Raw genomic sequence first — 24,049 nt, 5'->3', positions numbered from 1 at the left:
GATCAGATTTACCCTTCCAGTAAGACTTGATTGCTATCCGTCTTTGTCGGGTGGCTTCATTACGCCATTTACGCAGTTCATCCCAGTTGGAGTCAGATTTGTCGTTCTGATAGGTTGCTAATGCCCTTCTCTTAGCTCTGATAGCGTTCTTCCATGTGTCGTGTGACCATTGCCATATAAAGGTCATTTTAAGAGCAAACTACAGGCGAGCTGTTATTGTGCATTTGCATTTGCTGAGAAGCATTATCCCGACTTAAGCAATGCCCCTTCTCCGGTAACTTTGGCCAGATATCCGGTTTATGTTGCTCTACTGCATGTAATAAGAAATTAAATAAGACATCTGCATAAATAAAATCCTAAAAAGTTAGAAGTTTTAGGGAAATATGATTCTGAACAGAAAGAAACTCTTTTCACTGATGGAGGTGTAAATGTTCTTTACTAAAGTGCTAAGTTTTAAGCGAAATTGTTTTTTTTTTAATGGCTCGATTTTGTTTTTTAATACAACTCTCGGTCATTGCCATAAAATAAACACCACGTTGGCGCAATTACATGAATAAAATAAATAACTAATTCACTTGCCCAAAACAATATAAAAAATGGCTTGAAAAAGCTAGTTTGTAAAGAAGTCGATTTTTGGATTTTTTTTGGATACTCCATTTTCTTATTCATTCTTCTTAATTGTTAACCAAAGCAAGAGAATAAAGTATTTTTTACTGTTTAATGCTACGCAGTAATGCTAAGACGTAAAATTCCACTTGCCAATGCAAAATAAAATCGTTCTTTCGACAAATTGGCATCTGTTATATTATAATAAGCAATTTGCCAAAAGAAAAGAAAAAAGCTGTCATGAAAAATATAGAAAGTATTAAATAATAAAGATGGTAAATTTTAAGGTCGGTGATAAAAAAATGAAGATTAAGAGGAAATCCGCCAGGACTTCGAGTAGTTAGGACAAAATTAGTACCTTCCTGATGCAGCTTTTGTGTTCGCTTCTTCTTTCGATCTTTCCACACAAACATCGAAAAATCGTTCCACACCCATGATCGCTAAGAGTCTGCTCAGCGACATACTTCTACTCGAAGTCCACCTCACTTTTTTGTTCTCAAAAATCTACAGAATCCCACACAAACATCGAACAAACGAGTCCGCTCTCGCAAAAAAGGCACACGTGAGACCTCGAACTAATCACTAACTCAAAGGGAAACTCCTAGGGTGGAAACACAATAGGTAATATCTGTACTGATTCCAACTTATAATATACTCGACTTCCTATGGATCCGTCTTATTTTTCAACAATGACACAAGCATGGAACAAAGAAAAATTCTGAGTCCTCGACGGGAATCGGGCCTATGGCCTCCCAGATACCGATACCTCCCAGATATAAACCTAGTAATGGCCCAGCTCACCATGGGTCTCTCGTGTCGTAGTGAGCTGGGCCATTTACTAGGTTGATATCTGGGAGGTATAGGTATCTGGGAGGCCATGGGTTCGATTCCCGTCGTAGCCTTCTGTGCGGAGACGTTCTTTGGGCTCGTTATTCCCGTCGGGGACTCAGAATTTTTCTTTCTCCCATGCTCGTGTCATTGTTGAAAAATTAATCTTCATTATTTATCACCGACCTTAAAATTTACCATCTTTATTATTTACTACACACTTGATGATTTCGACATTGCCTTGGGGGGGGTGGCCGTTTTTTCCCTTATTTAAAAAAAAAAAAAATACCAAAAAAAAAAAGCCCAAAAAAAAAAGCGTCCGGACGGATCATCCGTCTGTAGTATAAATCGGGCCAAGATCCTAGCAGTAGGCAGGGCGCGTGTCACATATCAACCTAGTAAATGGCCCAGCTCACCATGAGTCTCTCGTAGCTCAGTTGTTAGAGCACCCAACCGGTATCTGGGAGGCCATGGGTTCTATTCCCGTCGGGGACTGAGAAGTTTTCTTTGTCCCATACTCGTGCCATTGTTGAAAAATTAATCTTCAAATTAGAAAGTATATTTCGGAATTTTCACCTTTTATTTTACGTTCTTTTGTCCGCTGATGCTGTTCACTGATTTGCTTCCTTCTTTGATGGATATTCAAAGTAGTCTCCAATCAGTATTGTAACAAACTAACAATATATTATTGCTCAGAAAATACACTTTGAGTAAGTTTCAATTGGTATGCAATGTTGGAAAAATGAAACTTTTATTTTTTGTGAATCAGATTCAACGTTTACATAAATTTTGTGTTAAAATACATCTCTAACATAAATACGCGTGTATTTATAATTTAAAGTCTCCGTATTTTAAACGTCTTCGTCGTTTGTTATGGTACTGCATTATAAAAACGACATTATTTACAGGTGTAAATCAAGAGGTTTGTTTACTCCATCGTCAAACCACGCTTATTTTCAGATAGTAGTTTTCTCTCCATTAATCAGCCGTTGTACTTCAGTCGTTCTTAAAAAGGATATTGATTTCAACTAAAATAAAACGTATTTTGACTGCTTCAAGCAAATTTGCATATGTTCAGTATTTTGCTTTAATTTGCTTAAAAAAGAAAAACATCATCTACGCTGAGGTCTTTACGACCGCAATGTTTTGGTCTTTTTGAATGACATATTCTCTAAAGGGCAAACAAATAAAATTCTAGTCTAATCTTTTTTTACTTAAAATAAAAGTGTTTTCCTTTTAAGAGGAAATATATTTTAAGCCATACAAGCATTCGTGAAAACGGCGGGAACGCAAGCCAAAATGTACAGCTGTAATTACCATGTTGCCGCATACATCCTGAGAAATCGCTTCAAGGCAAACAATCCACTGACATGCTTTGCCGCTCAAACATCGCTTTCAGATCTCCTAAAAATTCTGGGATTTTCATAAGATCTAATCCCGTTTAGTTTTGTCGGCGATGGAGCTGAAATTTTACCATTTATGCCGTTTCCATTTTTCGTAGGTGAAAACAAAGTCTTCGATGACTGTGCACTATTTCCATTATTCCTTGAACTGCGCTCGTTTCCGAATAAAGCATCCTCGTCCATTTCGTCAAATTCGTGCAAATTCTTTGAAAATCTTGGAAATGTATTGTTTGAGCTTCTTTCATGTAACGGCGAAAACTGTGTCCGTGACGTACTACTCAGATTTCGCGCCGTATAATTTTCGCCTGACAGAAACACATCTTCCGTCGATTCTTTAAATCCATGTGGATTTCTCGCTTTGTAATCCCTTAACTCGCGTTTTAGTCTTTCAATGATTAAATCTTGGTTATCCGCAACGCTCGCTCTTGATCTTGGCGTTTCTAAAGAAGCAGCGAGACTTGTGAAATTTGCCGTGCTCGTTCGTGACAATGTGTGATCAAGTGCGTTATCGTCCAACATTTCGCGCTTTCTTTGCGTGAAGTTTCTTCTCTGTGGTGGACGCGCACTTTCAGGAGATGAAATATTATCCGGTGTTTTGCCAACAACTCGTCTCCATTGCGGTGGTAGGCCAACAAACCGACCAGAATCCTCGTCCAAAGCCACATGTACACGATGTTGAAAATTCACCGGTTCAGAAACTTTTTCAGATTTTTTCTGCGAAGTCGAATCGTTTTTTAAGAGTCCAAGATCTCTTGCAAGTCTCCTCAAGAATTTTCTTGGATCCATTACAAAAGAAAATCCCTAGAACAACTGAATAACATCACCGATGATGAATTGCGTTTATGTTTTGCCACAAAACAGCACGCGATTAAAGGACACTCGAACCGCAAATCGATGAGCTCCAATTATGTCTTCAGAGTTCTTTTCCCTACATGAGTTTTTATCCAATTATTCTTCCAATCGCTCGCTGAATTAAAAGTAAAACAAAGGAAAAATATTGCGTCTCTTTTGAAAGTAAGCCGATATGTCGAAAATAAACTTGATAATTTAGAAAGAGACTTTCCTTTACCGAGTTTTATTTGCATAATAACTACTCTAAACAATAAGTGTCGCAAACTCCCTTATAAGGCGAATGGATAACCATAAACAGACAGTTTGTTTGAATATCCTTGACACATTCACTGTTCTTTCCTATCTTGGTTGTCTACAGTTCTTTAAATTGCAAAGCTTAGATATCCCGCGTATAATAAACAATAAAATCCAACAATCACTGAACAACTTGTTGGCTACGTTTTACAAGCTTTTAACTCTGTGTGTTTTATGTTAATCTTTTTACTTATTCCAAATTTATATTTTTCAAGCAGTCCTTTGTTTTTTAAAAGGTTCGATGTTTGAATATACAGAACCTTAAATTACATATACTTTGAAAAATAATCAGTCTTTGATACGCTTAAACATTTTAAAACTTCACTTTAAGTTTTCTATTTGAAGGAGTAGAAGCCAGGTCAAATTTAATGAAACCAAATGAACGACAATTTCAAAATTCATAAGAAATTATTATTAATATAAAGATGAAAATGGTTCGATAGTTTGTGTACGTGTACGAGGACATGTGTTAGCACAAAAATATTGATAAGCTATCGTGCTGTGCGGGTGCTTCCCTAATTGCTTAGCGGGCCCACAGCACGCGGCCTACAAATACATGTAGGACATAAAAGTCTAAAATTTTTATTAAGGTCTCCTCAGGTTTTAGAGTAAGACTGTTTATGTACATCAAAGGAAGCCCTGGTTAAAAAATATAATAAAAAAAATAAAATAATAACAATCAACCGATGCTTAAAACTTTCGTAGTTCGCTTTTGACTGTTATTTTTAAAATCGTCTAAATTAAAGCAAAGTTGCCCTTTTTCATTCAAAAGAATATGTTGATAGGCTATGTTGTAAACTTTTCAGTAAAATTTTGTTTCATTTCAGATAATCATAAATGCGTATTTTTTGAACAGTACAATTTCAATGAAACTGGGGAAACTTTTCACGAATTTTGACTGAGGCCATTTTCAGAGTCAAAAATGATTTAATTTGTCAGTCAATAGTGTTAATTCTCTCTTCCTTGGTGGGAAAAGCAGAGAAACATTTTCTTTTTTCAGGGAATTCGGTGTCATTTCATTTTTTTCGTCATTTGCGTCACTGAAACGTACGATGTCTTTTTGCGAGGGCCTGGATAGAGTTGAATTGAGGTCCTGGATTAAAACGGAAAAATCGGCAAAAAAAATGCTGCTAAAAAAAACAAGCTTTTACGTCCTTATCCATTTTTATAAATTGATTTCTAGTCAATCCTTTATTTCTTTATTTATTGGCACTATTTACCGACTACACACAAAGCACTTCATACGAAAAACATCCGAGGAAAAACATAACATTTCCGCTCATGTTATCTGACACGCATTAAGTGGTACTATTTACATAAGAGATGAACATCAACCTTAAGTTGAAATCCAAATTAATTGAACTTGTCATTGAGAATCGTTAACAAAAATGCTACTGTTAAAAAAGTGAAACTCATTTGAAATGTGAAAGTGAAACTATATACCTCTCTCTCTCCTGTCCCTCTTGGTGCCGCTTCTCCCTCCCCCGCCCCCCCCCCCCCCGCGCCTCCCCCCCCGTCGGCGGGCCTCGTTTCGTCCTTTCCGAGACTGATTCTCCATTCGTTTCGGCCTTCTCCTCGTTCCGGTGTCGTCGGCTCGACCCGCCTCCCACTGTCCGCCTCTCCTCGTCCTGAAATGAATGGTCCTTATACCATAACATAGATTTGGAACGATTTCCTTATTCAGTATATCAGTTCTGTGCTACTTCCTCATGGGCACTCATCTATTATTTCTTTTTCAATTTGGGTGATTTAAAATACTTACTGTTGGGAAATGGAACCGTATTCTTTGGTGTTCTGCTTCCGGTAATATGTTCTTGAGTTAAAAGAAAAAAGGAATGTTTGATTGAAAGGCAAGCCCCGTTAAGTCATATGTAATGTATTGATTCCGCTTTCTTATTTTATATGATCACGTAATGCGACAAAAGATTACAGTAACTATAAATGCATCGACGCACGGGCGAGCTTATGTTAAGCTTAATTAAATGACGTCATGCTCACTACAGTTCATAAAAGACTAATAATTGTTATCGACCAACGAATTTTCCTTGACTATTTTTTTGAAGTTGATTTTTTCGACAAAAATCCTTAAAATCAAACTGAAAGGATAGCTAATATTTTTATCTCTTGGCTTTACAGCTGGATTTAAACCTAAATTGAACCAGAAAGGAATACAGAATGAGCTTTAGTCAGTAAACAAGTTACTCAGGTAAGAACCACGTGACTTAGGTCTCGTGAGTTGTAATTAAGTTAGACGATCACCAATCAAAATTGCAAATAAAAAATTAATAACTTTTTTCTTTCCATTGACGCAATAAAAATGAGTTAAACTACAAAGTCAAGGCAAGCGATGGTTGCTAATTATATTGCAGACACGTACGAAGTAATATGTGTTGGATAGAAATAATTTACGCTTTTTCGAATTTCAGACGATAATTTTCAGTTATTTCCTGTCGCGGATCCTTAAAATGGCACAGACAATGTCTAATTTGAATGCTTGCTGCAAAACATTGTTTCTTCCAGTTTTCTACGCCACAAGATAATCATTATAACATTTCAAAAATATTTACTCAAGAGACGTCACAATTTGGCATGACCTTGACTCAGCATTCGCGAATCGTACATTTGTCATAATAACACGGGATTTCCCCTTAAAAAAAAGGACCTGCATCAACAAAATGACACGCAAGCGAAATAAAAACTGTTGTATCTCGAAGAAGCATTGAAATAGAGAGAAAAAATATAATATATATACTGAATTGAGTGGTTTGGTGCATAGTGCAGCACAAACGATTAAAAATAAAAATAATAATAACTGTCACGGTGATAACAGAATGGCAGCATTCTGCACGTATTTATTTTGTAAGACAAACAAACTTGTTTCACGGCCAATGCCAATGTCGCGAGCTAACCACGCTGTTTACGCGCGGGAACTTCGCGCCAGCCTCATTGCGTGGGCGCAAAATTTTAAGAATTTGCATAACGTAACGTAACGGAATGGAACGTCACGTAATGTAACGAACGCTATGCCGTTGGCGGGTTTCAGTTTAAAATGCAGAAACCGTACGATTGTAAGCAACTCAGTTTCCTCCAATAAATAGAGAAATGCGTATGACAAGATGATTTATGAATTCAGTTTTACTTCTTCCCAAACATTATGCCTGATATCCCCTGCAGTGTAATCAAATCCCTTATGGTTTTGCAAGGCAGGAGGCTTTGTGAGGATCCTTTTTGCGTTTGTTTGTATATTTATTTTAACCAGATACGACGCCATTGTTCACTCAGACCTCTTCAAGGTTCGTCGATAGAAAATGTGATTAACTTCTTATTATTAAAACAGCGTATACAATGGATTGCGTGCTAAGAGGTGCGGAGTTCCAAGGCTTCTGCTGGCAACCACCCGCGGATAGCCTAAGGCTTCCAAAAAAACTTAAGTAAAACTAAAATTGCGCAGATCAAAAAAAAAATTACCTCTTACTGTGAACGCTCTGTGGGTAATGAAATCAGCGCTAAAATACACGTTACTCGTGTGAAGCACGTGGGCGAAGCAATAATGGGAGGAATTGCAGAAGAGTGAGTATCTGTACAAACTGTTTTCACAGGTTTTATTTGATTTTCAGTCGCCAAGGCACAAAATCAACGGAGATGTCTGAATTTGAAAGGCGACTTAGTTGTCTGCGCCATTATATCAAATCTGTCAGTTAGCTTGTCAATCAGACTGTTTTAGTCAACTGTTATGTGTCTATCGGACAGTCAGTCAGTACGTCAAACACTCAGTCAGTCAGTCAGTCAGTCAGTCAGCCAGTCACTCACTCACTCACTCACTCACTCAGTTAGTCTGTCTGTCTGTCTGTCTGTCTGTCTGTCTGTCTGTCTGTCTGTCTGTCCGTCCGTCAGTCTAGTTAGTCACTCACTCACTCAGTTGGACAATCGGTCAGCCGTTCCGTTAGTCAGTCAGACATGCAGTGCGTCACAATAGCGGATAACGGCTAGATAGTAACTAAAATCAAATCTCTTTAATCTCAAGATGATCAATGCTTAATTCATAAAAAATGGATTATCAACATCATACAAAACAGACGAGGCCGAAGCCTGCGATTTCAAGTCCAATAAATTCTGCAATTGTTTAATTGCTGTTTTAATATTTCTTCAACTGTGACTGTTCCTATGCTTCTCACCTGTGAACCTGTACACTCCACGGATTTACAGTTGCGTAGTTTCTTTGCCACTGCTGTTACTTTAATTTCTAGCAAATCTTCGTTGCTTATTGAATTATTTCTTTCGTTGCTTATTAAATTATTTCTCTGCTTGTTTAAGCAATCCTTGAAATCACAGTCAACAAGAGGGAACTTCCTTCATGCATAGAAAGAATCCTCTTTTTGCGAAATATCGTTTACGGCACAGTCGTAAACAGCAAATAGTAAATTAAAGTAATGATGATTTTTCTCAGTGTTGCCAAAAGAGATCTGACAATAGGTAATTCCACAAAGGGCAAACATGTGATTTTCTTCCTTTGCAAACCTGCGGAAAATAGTAAAGAAAAGTTAGAATCACATAAATTGGCATTGCTCCCTTTGCCAATAAGTATAAGACAAGATCGACTGTCATTTACACTCCAAACCAGTTACTGAAACAACCTGTTCAATAACAATTAGCCTCTACAGTACAGCATCATACAAAACAACTCCAATTCACACCAGGTGCAGCTCGTTTTTGTGTCCACGCTACAAAAACACTTTCTATTCACAAGGAGGGACCGAATTCCATAAAAAACGCAGACAATCCAAGAAGCCGCAACAACATTATGACAACATATCCAACACCAACCACTTTACAATAGCACTTTAAAGTTAACATGCTTACTCGACACTCACATTGTCATTCTCCACGCAGGATTATAAATAGCTACTATCGAACCTGACAATAAACTGGGCGTTCTGCCAGCTGTGGGTCACTACTCGCGACACTAGATTACCGAAGCCGTCACATACCCACTCCAACCCCAACTACTGGTCATTATCATTCACTTATGTATTAGGTGGGAGAATTTTAAGTTAATCATATTTTTTTTTAAATAATCCAGATATTTTTTTCAGCCTTTAAGTTTAACAACCTGCCGCGAGATGTTCTATAAACATTCTCAAATTATAAAATACTGATTAAAAGAAGCAGACTCTTACCCCTGATATTCAAAAATACACATTTGTTTGTTTTGTTTTGATTTTTGTTTTGATTTTTTTTTTACTGTAACTGGTAAATTAAATCTCATGGCTTTCTCTAATTATTATAACATCGACAACAATCCTAAAGTGAATAAGAAAATTTAGGTTTTCCTTTTACTGGTACGTGCCGCAAAAAACTGCAAACCAGTATCTTTGATAAAACGTTTTCAACGGAAAAGGTCTTTCTTCCAAATTGGTGGCAAAATAATGCTGAATAGTTGCACGGAAAGATAACAAAAGAGTGAAAAAACGCTGTAAATTACCTGTTATTGAGCAGAATGCAGCATGTATATCCTTCCTTCCATTGTAAGTTAAAGGTGTCAGGAGATTACAATGGTGCTGAATGACGTAGGCGTTTGGGTGCCTCCCCTTTCACGCCTCCACGCGCTGGCACGCTCAAGCTGCTAACATGATTGACAGGTACAAGAGGCTTAATCATGTTTTCATTATACGCCATTTCCTGTTGAATAAAATTATGAAATTATTCGTTAGTTACAGTAAAGGGCGCTCGTTTGTTTTCTTTGCGACAGCTGCAAAAAAACATTTTTTAATTTCTGGTCTGTGAACTATGTAACTGACCACTGACAACTGATTAACCGTCAAATACAGGAGGGAGAATTCCTTTTATATATTACTATGCAACCATCTAAATATCAGTTAAAAGAAAAAGGTGGCACATTAAGAGAAATCATTAGTTTTAACTTCCCTTCCTCATCTTGATAATTTATCGGCATTCCAAAGACAAAATAAATGAGATTTCCTTTTGAAGATGTTATTTAAATAACACAAAATATCCTTAAAGGTTATGTTCATTTCGCAGCTAGTAGCTCAAGTAAGAAATGAACTGTAGACCATCAGCTTACTTACAGTTTGCGTACCATGTGTAACATCTGAATTAAATAATAAATAAGTTTTCAGCACGTTATAAACGTGCGTAGTATATTGTACATTCTAACACAGGTAAAACCCAGCTGAAAGCAATGTGTTCATGCATCACTTTCTTTTTTGGCCTGTGATTGGCCCTCTTATAATTTTTATTGGCAGTTTTCATGATGAGCGCCCTTGGATGGTTTAATAACCAAAAAGTTTTTAAGTATATAAATGAGTGCTTCTCTCATTTTTCCAGGCTCCGTTGTCCATTTGCAATGTTTTTTTTTTCTTGGCACTTAAAAAAAAATAAATATTTGATATATTAATTTTCTTTCAAAGACCTCGTAAATTCAACATAGCTCATAGAATCATACTTTAATTTGCTCTTCTGAAAAGTAGAAATGGCAAATAGATGTGACCAGTTGCTTGCAAAATGAAACGATGATTTCATCGGAAGATTATCTTTCATTAATAGCTTCTAACAGAGATATAAATGGAATTTCTCCTCCGACTAGTAATAAGAATAAAGAAAATAATCAAATGAGTTTGCTGAGCATAACTCTATTTTGGGAGATAACAAGGTCTTGTAGCCTGCTGTCAAGAAACCGGAAAATATTCCTAAATACTCGTCAATGGAATATTTAGAAAGAGTGGTTTAATTTGCTTATTTTTGCGCACAAAGCTCTAAGACCCTTCATGTTGGCCGCATTGTTAAGGGTTTTTTTATGGCATTGTTTAAGTAGCTTCTATGTATTTGAATGTAAAAGGGCACGCTTTCAAAACATCGTTATTGCCCATTAAAATAACCGATGACAAAAAGGCTGATTTTCTCCCTATTGAGAGATTAAGTTTACAATATTAATGAGATAAAAACACAATTGAATCGAACCACTTTATTCATATCGACATTGAAGCTTATAGTAAAACTGCCGAGAATATTCCTTCACAGAAACTAAATTAACTGGTGTAACATGAAATTAAGATTTTTTAGATTGTATTTTTCTGCAGTTTGGTTCAATTATTAAAAACAAAATTTGAATAAACCAGCAACAAAAGCACAGTTATTTGCAGATATATTAGAAAAGCACCACCAAGCTAGCGAAGCAAACGGCCTGTGAACGAAGCAATACTATTATATACCTTATTAGCTTTCTCACAATTTTATCTTCAAAAAAAAAAAGGATACACGTCATTAATATCTGCATCGAGAAGAGCTTATCAAAGACCCATGCAATTACATTATATATGCAAATGAGCATTTCCTATCTTTTTGCCATTTCTGGCATAACTTTAATTTTGTGTTAAATGTACGATTCTAAAACAACAGTTTGCTCCGATGATTGTGTTTATGTCGTCTTGCTCTGTAATCAAAATCAGTTCATTTTTAGCCCCCCTGAGGCGTCGATTACTTTTCATTTTGCAGTTTATATCTCTTGCAAGGCGCCTCGAGCATTTCAGGCAATCAAAAAAAAACCTGCACAAAAGTCAACGCTGTCGTTTGCACCATGACATATTCTTTTCCTGTCCTTATGTGGCGATATAACCTGCCCCCTATATCCGCGAAGTGCAAAAATTCCCTCGCAGGAAAGCGCGCGAAGTAGCGTGTCTGCCCATGCACTGGACTCTGAATTATTCATGCAATATAATATGAAGCGCTCGCCGGCGGCCTTCACAGCAGGATGGATACAGCAACAAAACGCACGTGCCACACACTAGTGAAAAAGACAAAATTCAACAACGTTTGTGCACCTTTTGAACGCGGTGTCTCGGCCTGTCGTTGCCTGTATTAACTCCAGAATAGGATGCACGCAAGCAGCAAATGAGAATCGCGCCTGTCGTGTTTTGAGGTGTTGCGCTAATTTCCTTTTCCGTCTCGTTTCGATCGCTGATTGAGCTAGAATTGGGCGTTTCTTCATTTGCCACACAAAAGCCACCAGAGGTACTAATGGAAAACGCAATAATACAAACACGAGAAAATTCGACTTCCAGAAAGCATTAATATTTAGACTTCTGTCTAAAAATGAAGCTTCTTTGCATGCTTTTGTAAGAATGTACCTCGCCTCAAAGTCACACCTACTGTCACGGCAAGCTCTTGCTTCAGCAAAGTACAGGAACAAAAATACCTCCGCCGCGCTCACCGTGAATTTCCATATTTGACCTGGGGAATTCCTTCAAAATCCCCTTTGTCAAAGTCATTACAATTAATATTTCCCCTCCAATCTAGTTCGTGATATATGTGCGCGCTCGTTGCCTCTTACAATCATCGACCCCTTCCAGCGCCCAGCAGCCAATCAGAAACAGGCAGATGAATAATTACGTCAGCAAAACACACGCAATGAAAAATATTTAGCATGGACGAAGCAACAGCATAGCTGATCAACATTTGACGACCGCGCGAAATTGCCGGTTTTTCGGCTTGCAATTTGCAGCAGAACACTATTTTAGTCTTATCGATTGCAGAGGCCTATCTGCAAAGTTCTTCTAAAGCGAAAACTCTTCGTTAGCATTTTCTAGTGGTGTTGTATACCGGCTAAGTGACATTTCTGCGAGTCTTTTTATCACAGGCCTTGCCGGTGAGTCATTTCCACGTGTTTGCAGTGGCGTGTGACAAGGTGTGCACTTACTCGAGCAGTGTTCCAGAGAAAACACATCTTTTTTTGTACCCAGGAAGACTTGATTTATCTTAGAAGCTCTTGAATCATGTGCAAAGAAATCTCTGTTGGTCGATACGAACAGCCTCCGGCTCATGTTGCCCCTAATGGCGACTTGAACAACTCCCTCGTTGTGTCTGAAGTCGCAGAGCAGCTGGCTGAAATTGGGGATAAAGTTGAACTCAGTTACCATCAGCGGAGAAAGCGAGATGAAGAAGCTGGTATTGCCATAAGAGCTGTATTTATTGCTTTGTTTATCGCATTTCGTGTGCTGATTTGACAAGGACAAAAACGTAACAGAGGCAGTGCTTTACGTTCAGTTCTCTGCCTGATCCCGTGCCCGGTAAAAGTAGTAAAGAAACGCTAACGACCATCTAATTTACGGCTTACCTACAAGCAAATATACATCAATGCTTCTTGTTCCAAGTTTGTGGATAGTGTGTAGACGATCAACAGCAGACGAGAGGCAACTGCAACACGGCAAATAACTTAGACATGCTTTGGTTAATTCCTAACATCTATGTGCCAGAGAACTGCGCGCTTCATTCCGCTTCTAACCGCGAATAATCGAACAGAAAAGCAGCAAAGCCAGCGCGCACTAAACGTTTTATTCCATACTGCCTCTTGCGCGTAACGAAGTGTGACTTTAATATATGTTGCGATCCTTTAACTCGAAAGAGAAAGGTTTCTAAGTTGTAGGGTTGAACCCGTCGTGCAAGCTGTTGTTTAATTCGATTTTTCAGTTTCGTTCTAAGGAATGCTTGCAACGCATGATTCTATTTTGGTTACTTTGATTTCAAAAGGAAAAGATGAATAATATGGCACATAAACATAGATAAATTTTGTAAATATTGCTTCCTATACTAGTTAAAGTCGTTAAAGCTCGTAGGAGATGCTACACTCTGTATATATCCAGCCAAAGTTACATCTCCCAATTGAACCTGGTGATTCGTGCAAATCTTGTTTTGGAGAAGACAATCCAACCTTTGCAGGAAACTTAGCAAAGAATGTCATATTTTATGTCTAGTATTATACAATTAAGAAACTTCCCCTTCTGCTTGTAACATAGCATTTAAATATACCATGCGGTACAGAAAAGCACCCGATATCTTGGGCTGTGGTTTTGGGGCCTCGAGTTCGAGTGTATGAATCTAAAGATCGAGATTTGATCTTGGACCGCCTTAAATTGTGCAGAACTCCGAGGAGCAGCCAGAAGGGCTCAAAACCCGGAAGACCAAATGAACACTTGAAATTTTTCATTGCGTAGGAGTGAACATTATTATGGCCTTGTAAATATAGGAAAAGGGTAACACCATGCATCAGCGAATGTTCTTCCTAAGCAGGAGTGTTTATGTCTAAGAGTAATTCGATGTTTGGAATAAAGTGACAAGAACTATACCAGTGTACTTTTTGTACCCCACAGTTGTGCTGTACAAATTTCCTCTAAATCAGGTTGAGATATGCAATTGGTTGCTGATAAAGTTATTCCAGTGAAGGTGAGGTTTCTTTTTAGGGAACTAGATACCTTTTAGCTGGCCTTTGCAAAATATCGTTTATCTCTTTGCAACCCAACCCTACGGAATAACAAAATTTCCAATACCCTTGGTACATCATGCAAAAGATTGTACAGTTAAACTTCACCTCGATAAAGAAAGATTCCTTTTACTTATAAGCTTAAGGAGATATGAACGAAGATAGGAAGAATAGGGGAAACAACTTGTTTTGTGATGGATTATTTCATACGCAGTTATTTCCATAGTCATTTGCTCATAACAATGTCAGACGATTCTGTAGAAAATATACCAGCCATGAAGTCTTGTTAAACTTCCTTGAACTCAAAATGGCGACCATACTGTAGACTTAATTTAAGTATTGCCTTTGTTCTCTCTTATTTCTACATTTTGAAAACATTTCACTTCTTCTTTGTGGATCTCAGATCAAAACTGTGCAAAGGTTTTCGCATCTTATTAAAATGGCGTCGTTTGCATTTCATTCACCCTCCAATGGTCGTGGAAGGAAACACATCCACAACGCATTTTAATGTCATATTCATTTTAAAAAAATCGAGAAATTGCTTTTAAGCTTTCTTTTTCTGCCTCTGCAGACTTGTTTTGATTTTTCTGAGAGTAAATATTACAGGCTTGCTTTTGCAGACCTAGCTGACCAAAGAAGTGTGTGCTAAGGCAACTGTCTATTTCAAGTTCTCACATTGCTTGTTTGCCTTCCCATGTCCTTCAGCGGCGGCTTGCTTCATTAACAAGACGTTGCCTTGAAGGAAAATTAGCTTTAAAACCCTTACAAGGGATTGCGAAAATATTATGAGCCTGCAAAGAAAAACAAACTACGGTTTTGTGATGACAATAATTATCCTGCAACGAAACAAGTGGCGTTTGCTCATGAGCGCCACTACACCAGCATAACACAACGTCCTGATGCACAATTCTCGTCACTTCAGTTGCAGAATTATTTGCTGTGCCATAACTGTGAGTGCAAGATTTCATCTTCACAATTTGTAGACATGTATATAGCTGCTTAAACAATTGTCACAGTCGCAAGACTTTTTACATGTATACGGCTTGAGCTGTGATGTGTCAACAATGCAAAAGCCAAGGCAAAAATCTTGCAGACACAAATATTGTTAAAGCTAAAATTCACACAGCAAGCCTTACTTAGAATTTTGGAGAATCATTTTTAAGATATAGAGTTTATTAAACACTTATCTAAGCTGTTAAGTTATGACAGCGAGCATATCTAGGCCAGTTATAAGGATGCCAAACAGCAAATCCAAACTTTACTAAAATTTCAGACATGTTTCTTCCACACTGCAACACGGAGAGCTAAAAATTATTAACTTCGTGGAATTAAGAGTTACGACTGTAAAACACTGAGCTAAACATTCAGCTCAAGGTCACCTCAAAGTGATTGCTTTGCAGTATTCCAATATTTCCAAAAATGCTCCAAAATATCACAGCGTAACAAATCGTTCACTTGCGAATTTATTCCCCGCAGGAAGTTCGCAGTTACACAGAATATATACGTAGAAAATGGTAAATCATAAAGCTCGCACACTTCTTATTTGCCAGACTTTCCTTCACAAAAGTTTTAAAAACTATGTGTAAAAGGAACACAAAGTTGCAAAGAGGAACACTTTGTATGACAACATAATCGACCATGCGTACTAAAAATGCTGAAAAATCGGCAAGAAAAATCTTTCAAATAACATTCAGGCGCCAGATCCCTGGAGTAAATATAAAGAGAATTTTCGGCACAGACATTTACGGCGAAAACCTAGCTCATTTATTCTGTATATTTGAGCAGATTTTTTGAAGGCCTTCGCGGAACCGCCGATTTATTTGACACTGTGTTCTACAGTCTTGTTTTTTTGTAATGTATTTTGTACTTTTGGTTCTTCCTTGCTTGTTTCTAAGCGACAGCTTTAAAGTTTTGATTTCAATTTTTCCCTCGAGCAAGTTTTTTTTGTTCGTGGCGTTCAGCAAAGGATAACATGCAGTAAATGAACGAGAAGGGAAGCACAGAATCATTGTGTGAAGAAAATCTCGCCGTGCAGACTTAACCCCTAGCAGTGCAGCGCGGAAAGCATGAAATAAATAAAATCTACATTCACTGACCTAACTGCAAAGAGAAAATAATCCAAATATCTACTTTATTTTCAAAGGTTTTTTTCTACCAAACAACATTTTACGTTATGTAGGATCTTTTATAGAATTTTCCAGACTCACTTTACTATGATGCTGCCATCATGAGTTCATTGGAACAAAAATTCATGGCGGTGGAAATAGTAAATAAACTCACCGACAAAATGGAATAAATTTTCTTTATGCCGACGAATAAATATATTTTTTAAGCAGTCAACAATAAGTATTTTTCTTTCGAAGGACTTTTGTTTCGTTTCTCGTGCACATTTCCGCCGAGGAAATTTTTCCTCATTTCTAACGAACTTTAATTCGAAGGGAAAGGGAGATTTTTTCGCCATAAAAAATATATTTTTTAGCTTCGCCGAAGCAGGTGCATTTGGCGCTTTACGGGGCCTCCTTCAAAACAATATTGCGATAAAAAGATTTGATAAATAATTGTAATTAGTTACCGAATTCTCGTTTTCTGATTGGTGGTTATTTTAGGTCGGTAGCTAGACGTCAAATCTAGCATCACGTTGATTCTGCTTGCCTCTAGAACAAAAGCGAGCCGTTCGCTACTAACTGTCTAAAGACATACTGTCAAATTTTCCACCAATGACAGAGCAGCGCCAACGGGAGAGAATTGCATCTGTTTCCTTTCAATTAATTTGCGATGAAAAGAATCCGAGGGGATAGTGAACTGAGGCTGACATTTGCTCCAACTATCTCTCCCAGTGAGTGTTGCCAGCGTACCTTCCCCTCCCTTGACGGGGAATTTTGTCGGCGAAATTAGTTCAATGCAGAAAGCGATGGTTTATTTTGTCGCCAGGTAAAAACTAATAAAATTGATAACGCCTTTCACAGTGAAGAGCAGATTATTTCTCACAACCAGTAAATATCACTCGAATAAATTTGTGGGCTTTGTTTTCTGCTTTAAGGCCAGAAGACGACTGAACGAAACTAGCTTTACTCCCGATGTAGAGAAAGGCAAAGTCCATTAAAAAGCAAACCACATTGTAAAACTAGAACTTGGTTGTCAAGCCGGTCTGAAGAATTAGCAAGTCAATTTAATATACTGGTTTTTCAAAGTCGGCAAACCAACCTTCCCGAGCTCGATATAATTTACATTTCAGCGAATTTCACTCAGACCGGCGACAACCCGGAGGACTAAGTCGAACAAAAAAAGATAATGGACGAACTCTAACATTCAAGCGGCGAGAGAAAGCGAATATAATCTGCAGTACGATTTTGAACTGGAACAAATATTAGAACGAATTGGACAAAAAAATCGAATTGTGTAGTGTGATATTCTTCGGCAGACATCGACCCAAATTTTTTTTCTATGAAATTGGTACAGTGTCGATACAGTGGAATAAAAAAATACCTTACCTTATTCCATAAGCTTCCAACAAAGATCGCCATTTCCAGTTTACTTCGGAAGGAAGATCCTTTGAGCTGAGAAAAATCAGAAAGTTCTTTCAATGACATTTTTCATTTAGTACAGCCGGTTTTCTTCTGAAAACTGGCTCACTGGTCACACAGAAAGGATTGCCCAATATTTATTGTGCGCAAGCGTAGTAGAAGAGTACGTGACAGGTTTTCTGCTTAATATGCAAAATCTTTTCCCCTCAGAATGACGAATCCACTTAGTAACACAAGTTTCTTTAGCTAAGCGTTAAAATTAGAAAACACCTGACCGGAAACAGCCATAATAACTTATTGAAGTCATTCTTGATGATTCACTTCTAGAATTCTTTCCACAAAAGGAAATATTCCTAAAAGACATTTCTAATCCATGTACCGAACTAGTTATGTATTCTATGCTGAGAGTTAAGCTGTATGTAAACTGACAGGTTTCGGTTTCCTCAAATTGATGTTTATTGGTGTACCACAAGATTTATTTAATTATTTACACGTTTTGCTTGTTATTCGTTCAGTACGTGCGCTCAAGAAGAACATATCAAAGCGTATTTGCCTTGTGTTTTATTTTTGCCTCCTTGTTCAGCCGATTCCGTCAGTACTCTGACAGTTTGCTTGCGATTGTTATAAAACATGTGCTCGAATAATGGAGAAAATAAACCATGAATCGCTAATGCAGAGAAACAGGGAAAATAATACTTTGAAGAGCCGGTGATTGTCATTAAAACACGTTCACCGGTGTTTTAAAAAAGAGTGAAGGAAACGAGAAATGAATTGGACGCCAATTAACTTTCTCTAAGAAAACTAGAATTCATTTTAAAACAAAAAGATGCTAATTTTGCCAAGCGTTCGCAGTTCTTTTTAAAGTGTGGTTAAGTATTAAGAATGGGAAAATTCAATTTTCACTTTTCTTCTCCAATGGTCTGTTGTTCGTATTTGTCATTTGTTACAGGGTGATATGAACATCTGAAAACCTTTTAGCGGCTTGATTCGTTGCTAGACGCGGGTCTCCGAACAAAGAACATGATTTAATAGAGAAAAAGAAAGCATATTTATGAAAAAAGTTTCTGTGATCCCTAATAAGTCTTAATGCACAAATCTGACTTCAGTTTAAAAAAGTTTGCCAAACTTTTTGCAACTTTTTCTTCAAAAGAGCAGTTATCCATCTTGAGGAATTTTACCGAGCGTGCGTAGTTTCATTTTCTCTGTTCAGAGCATGCGTGGAGATGGACAAAGGACATGTGCGCCAAAATCGAAAACAACAAAGCGCAATGGCTGAGGACTTGCTAGCGAGCGAAAGTTTCGATCAGCTTGGAGTGTAGCCCTCATATGATCCCAAGAAATGCTCAGAGAGAAAATATCGGACAGAGAACCCGAAATGTGAATCACTTCTGGCAGCTATGTGAACGAACCGTCCTTAAACTGAAGGTGTTTTGAGAGCTTTATACGTTAAGCTATAAGTCTGTTTACGGAAAAAGGTAATTGTGTTCTGAGCTTGTTATTGTGTTCCAAGCTTGAAGAATGTTTTATATAGTGAAGCCTTTTCTTGTGCGAAGAAACATAAGTTTATATCTGATTTTTTTGCTGTGTATGAGTAAGTTTTTTGGCTCGCGCGCCTTATTTTAACGTGAATAAGCTTATGTCGCCATTGTTCTTACTACCCTGTTGTTCATGGTTTACATGCCAATTCAATCTCCTTTTATGAAAAGGTCAAGAGAAATAAATGAATTTTATATGTTTATAACTCCTAATAAGTTCAATTTTGTCTTTGCCACTAGAGTATGAAAATACGATTGCAGCGATTTATATGGTCGTTGTTTACACCGCTGTACAGAAAACTGTTTTTTCCGCGTGCTATGATCATATGTTCTGGAATACAGATTTACATCAGCTACCGTAGAGTTATGTTGTTGGTTCATCTGCGGTTCGCTTGTTATGGATTTGCTCTGGATTAAAGTATCAATATAAACTGCGTGTGCCATAAGCGTCGAGGGAACCGCGTTTACAAACTACAGTCATATTGTTGAATTAACAATTGACCACGTGTTTGAAAAAAAAAAATCTTCTGCATGTCCAAAGGCGGATTAACATATAAACACTGACAATACTGACACAGTCGATCATTGAGACAGAAAAAGTTTTTTGCGTTTAAAAATACATTTAATAATGGGAATCTCTTTCACAACCACATCGATGACGTTTGGCAAACTGTTGTGAGCTTTTTGGTTAAAAAGTTGTATGTGGGCGATGATTTTGGTAATATAAATATTCACTGCTTGTATCAACTTAACATCTGAACTTAACATGTAGATAGTGATACAGGGGAAAAAAACCATCGTTAATTTTAACATCATCATTCTGTAACAGAAAAAGTGAAATTGTAAGTAGTCGAACTGTAATGGTGTCATAATCTCGTTATTCTATAAGTTCTGTATGGCCTGGTCTATCGGGCACAATTTGTGAATATAATGAACTAGTATATTCAAGCATAAATAGACAACCTGATTATAACCAATGCCTCGAGCGTCGAGTCTTTGTGGTAAATATATTCTTACTCTCTTGGTATAAAATATTATTAATGTTGTGGCTTCGCGTTTGAAATTAATAAGGAAATTGTTGTCTCAAGGGTTATTTAGTAAGCTTTCAACACGGTAATCCCAACTTTACTGGCCAAAACTTAGCGCTCAAAAAAGATTCTCACAAAACTCTCTTCGTTTGAAAATAAAAATGAAGAAAAATATGTACTTGTTTTAAAAAAGTGATTATACCTAACAACAACAAAATAATATGAATAAGGGAATATAAAAAATTGTTTTTCCCGTATGTACACTCAATAATCGGTTCTTTCCAGTTTCTTAGTCATGATAAACACAATGTTTGTTCTGCAATCATGACATTTTGGTTCATACAATATATTTACTTGTATAAGATGACGAACTAACAAACTAGTTTCTCGTTCAAAATTACACTCCTTATAATCAGCTGTCAGTTGTGTCTCAAAAAAAATTAAATCAACAAAACCTACATCCAGTCCGTTAAAAATTTTCGGTTTTTTTGCATACCTTTAACTCTGATAGAGGACTGTGCGGCCGACCAGTCGATAGGGCAGTATATACAGACACAAACCTCTCAAAATATCATTTTGTCCTGTCTGACAAACATTCGTTAAATCTGCAAAGAAACGAAATAGAATCGATGACCAATTATCATAACTTTTTTAAAATATTATTTTAAAGAAACAGTCTTAGAACAAATTTCTCTGATGATTTAACACTCACATGGCCTTAAAACTATTCTCTTCTCCCTTCGTGCTGCGAATTGGCGAGCGCAACGAAAGCGCACCCTTTCTCTTATCAGTATTTACCCTGATACCGTGACTTATTTCCTCATACATTTTAGATATCAGCCTCTTAGGCATTATTAATTTCTTGCCCGGCAACAGTATTTGCATTTTTGTTATTTGTCAGGTGTGGACTTTGCGTAGGCGAGAAAATCAACGGAATTATTGGAGCTATATATCACGCATATTGTACTGGTGGCGCTCTCTCGCCACATAACTGTGTGAGGCTAAATGATGTGTTCATTTCCCTGAATCTCGCTGCTTGATTAAATTCTTTTTTATGGATGCTGCATGGTCAAAATAAGAAAGAAAGTTTGAAAACATTCCGTGAGAGGTGTTTTCAATTCATTATTGTAAATCAACTTTTGAATTCAACCATTGGAGGCTTGTTTTGAAATCGAGACTCGTATCATGAAAAGCCAGAAAAAAATAAATTGAATAGAATATTAGGAACTGGCGGCATATCAAAGGAAACATGCAAAAAATATTAATTGTTGTTCATGTAAACGGGCTCAGAAAAACACGAAAAGTTTTTTTATTCCAAGGTTTAGCTGAATCAAACATCAAACTAAAAAGACTGCACAGAATTACCTTCCGCACAATTTTTTTCTTGTTCTCGATGACAGTTGACTGTCAAAAGAAGATTTGATAAAAAAAAAAATCGCAATTAAAGTTGCATGCGGGAAATTTTAAACCCGCCACTTCAGTGTCACGAAGTTGTTGTCATGTTTTTAAATACAGCTGAGATAAAGATCCCGTCACGAATCGTACTCGAGTATAAACCTTTTTACTGTTTGTGACGGGAAACGGATTTTTTTTTTTTAAAAAAGTATGTGCCGCTCACTAGTATTTTTTTCTTTCTTTTTTGCTCGCAAAAATATATTACTGCAGGGAAAAGGAAAATTTAAATAGCATTAAAAAGTAAAATTAAACAACTTATGTTCTTAGCCAATAAAAACGCCGCTTTCATCAACAAATATACCGATTGAATTTTTTATGGAAAACTCTTTGGCAGCGTTCGTGCGGTGAATTACAATGGACTATAAACTGTAAATCGAATTTAATGTAAATGAAAAGCATTGCTATTTTTTTTTTCATTGCAGCATTTTACAATAAGGGTTCTCCCTCGGATGTCAAAATCCACTATCCATGATTATCGTGTTTTGGGGAAAAAATTTTTAGGTTTAACTCGTCTTTCTTGTTTTGCTCACTATGCAAATTATCATCACGACAGCGATAACCTTTGACAGAACGTAACTTTGGGCAACGTAGATTTCATTAATAGGCCCCATGTCACGCGATCTTGTTGCTAGATCAAATTTCTATGAAAATGTTCAATAATTGTTAAACTTACACTAAAGGCCCTCGTATATTTTGCGATTATAAAGCATAACCTGAAAATATATCTGGGGATTATATGCATTTGTCGACCCTGGGATTTGATTGACAGTCCTGAGGGATCAGCTTAACGAAACGTCACACTAACACGTGATCTCCACTGAATAATCACGTGATAAATGATCTCACTAAAATGCCGAACATACAGATAAGAAAGATAAGGTTAGAAAGGTTGTCCACACTTTGGTCGGCATTTCTCAAAAAGTTGCTCGGATTTCCCAAATAACCAACGGAAAGGCCCTGGGAACCAAGTTGACGTTATCTTTCACATGTAAAGATAATGATGACGTCACGTTTACTATTGAGCTAGTCTGTAATGTTATTTATGCCACTAAAATTAGCTAAATGTGTTGATATTAACCTAAAGCTGAAAGATCATGTGATCATCCTAAGAAGTACATATCGGCAAGTTTCGGAAATCTTCTCCGAAATTCTGAAATGTTCGTATGGCCTTTGGGAAACATTCGGAACTCTTCCGAATATGATGGTAAAACGAATTTAAACACGAAAAGAACTACGATATCTAGGGGTCATGAATAGTCCCTCAAATCGCAGTGCTCGCAAAGCTTTTGCTCGCTGCTCGCAAAATTTTGCGGGTGCTCGTTTGCTCGTGCTCGCACATTTACAAGCGCTGGCATTGCTCGATTTTTAGTGGAGGTAGCTTTTTGAAAGTGCTCGTTGTTCGCAGGCTAACTTTTGCCATGCTCGTGCTCGCAGAACGCTGTGCTCGCATGCTCGCATGCTCGCAAGGACCATTCAATACACCTATATCTCATAAAAATTGCTCGAAGTATAAAAAGTTGTCAAACTACTGTTACCTAGCAACTTGTGGACAACCTTACATGAGGGGCCTCCTACTCTCCCCATCCAAATGAAACTGCATTTCACTTTAGTGTCTTCTACTTAAAATTTTTCAAATTTTCTTTCGTCTAATGCCCCCACTTAGAATTCCTTCCCAGTAATAAAATGAACACATCTTTATCAGCCAGCAAGGAGTCCCGCCAGACGGCCATGAGGGACACCGAGGTAAATCCCCCGGAGTAAGTTATTTCATTTTTTTCATAATAGCTTGGAAAATTATAATAATTTCTTTCATTTTTATTCTTTACATGACTTCCCATGGTCGAACTGCTAAAGACACATGAGGTGAAATACATAAACCTTGGCTGGGACCTTTTTGTTTTTGGTAGAGAGCTTATTATGGCAAATGGGTCTAAATAGTCTAGTCGATTTTCGAACTTCTTTTGATCCTTCATGTTTGAAAAGTGTTTTCTTCAACTTTTAACCGCCCGTCTTTACTAATTGGCAAACTGAATAAAATAACATTGTAAAAGTTAGCTTACACGTCACGATCACCCAGGGCTATAAAAAGAGACTGCGTTAGGAGCCCCTATAGGAGGCTAGCAACGCGGAACTGGAAAGACGACATGTTGATGTCTTACCCCTCCCCCGTCAGGAAAATTTCATGGAGCTATCCCTGGGAACGATAGACTATGGAAATTGGCGGCTGCACTGAGCCTTTGTATAATTGTCA

At 37.3% G+C, this 24,049-nt stretch overlaps 1 protein-coding gene and 1 long non-coding RNA gene across 3 annotated transcripts; both read right to left on the bottom strand.

The window, feature by feature from the left end:
* Positions 1-2,168: 2,168 nt before the first annotated feature.
* On the bottom strand, positions 2,169-3,947 carry LOC144667526 (uncharacterized). The gene has a single exon (XM_078528954.1). The coding sequence runs from the start codon at positions 3,621-3,623 to the stop codon at positions 2,817-2,819; it is 807 nt and encodes a 268-aa protein (XP_078385080.1). The 5' UTR covers positions 3,624-3,947; the 3' UTR covers positions 2,169-2,816.
* A 3,362-nt stretch (positions 3,948-7,309) lies between these two features.
* LOC144628131 (uncharacterized) lies at positions 7,310-21,344 on the bottom strand. 2 transcript variants are annotated; one of them, XR_013566208.1, is made up of 5 exons: positions 21,056-21,344; positions 20,840-20,948; positions 17,748-17,813; positions 9,466-9,662; positions 7,310-8,501 (listed from the first exon to the last, which is right to left on the bottom strand). It is a non-coding gene; the product is annotated as an uncharacterized LOC144628131 (long non-coding RNA). The 2 variants fall into 2 exon arrangements; XR_013566207.1 differs by lacking the exons at positions 20,840-20,948; positions 21,056-21,344 and having other exon boundaries at positions 7,311-8,501; positions 17,748-17,897.
* Positions 21,345-24,049: the final 2,705 nt, after the last annotated feature.

This window comes from Oculina patagonica, chromosome 10, assembly GCF_052425735.1.
Source record: "Oculina patagonica isolate OP01 chromosome 10, crgOcupat, whole genome shotgun sequence".
Lineage (NCBI taxonomy): Eukaryota > Metazoa > Cnidaria > Anthozoa > Scleractinia > Oculinidae > Oculina > Oculina patagonica.
Note: the sequence above shows the minus strand (reverse complement) of the source record. Positions and strands in the feature narration are given on the sequence as shown.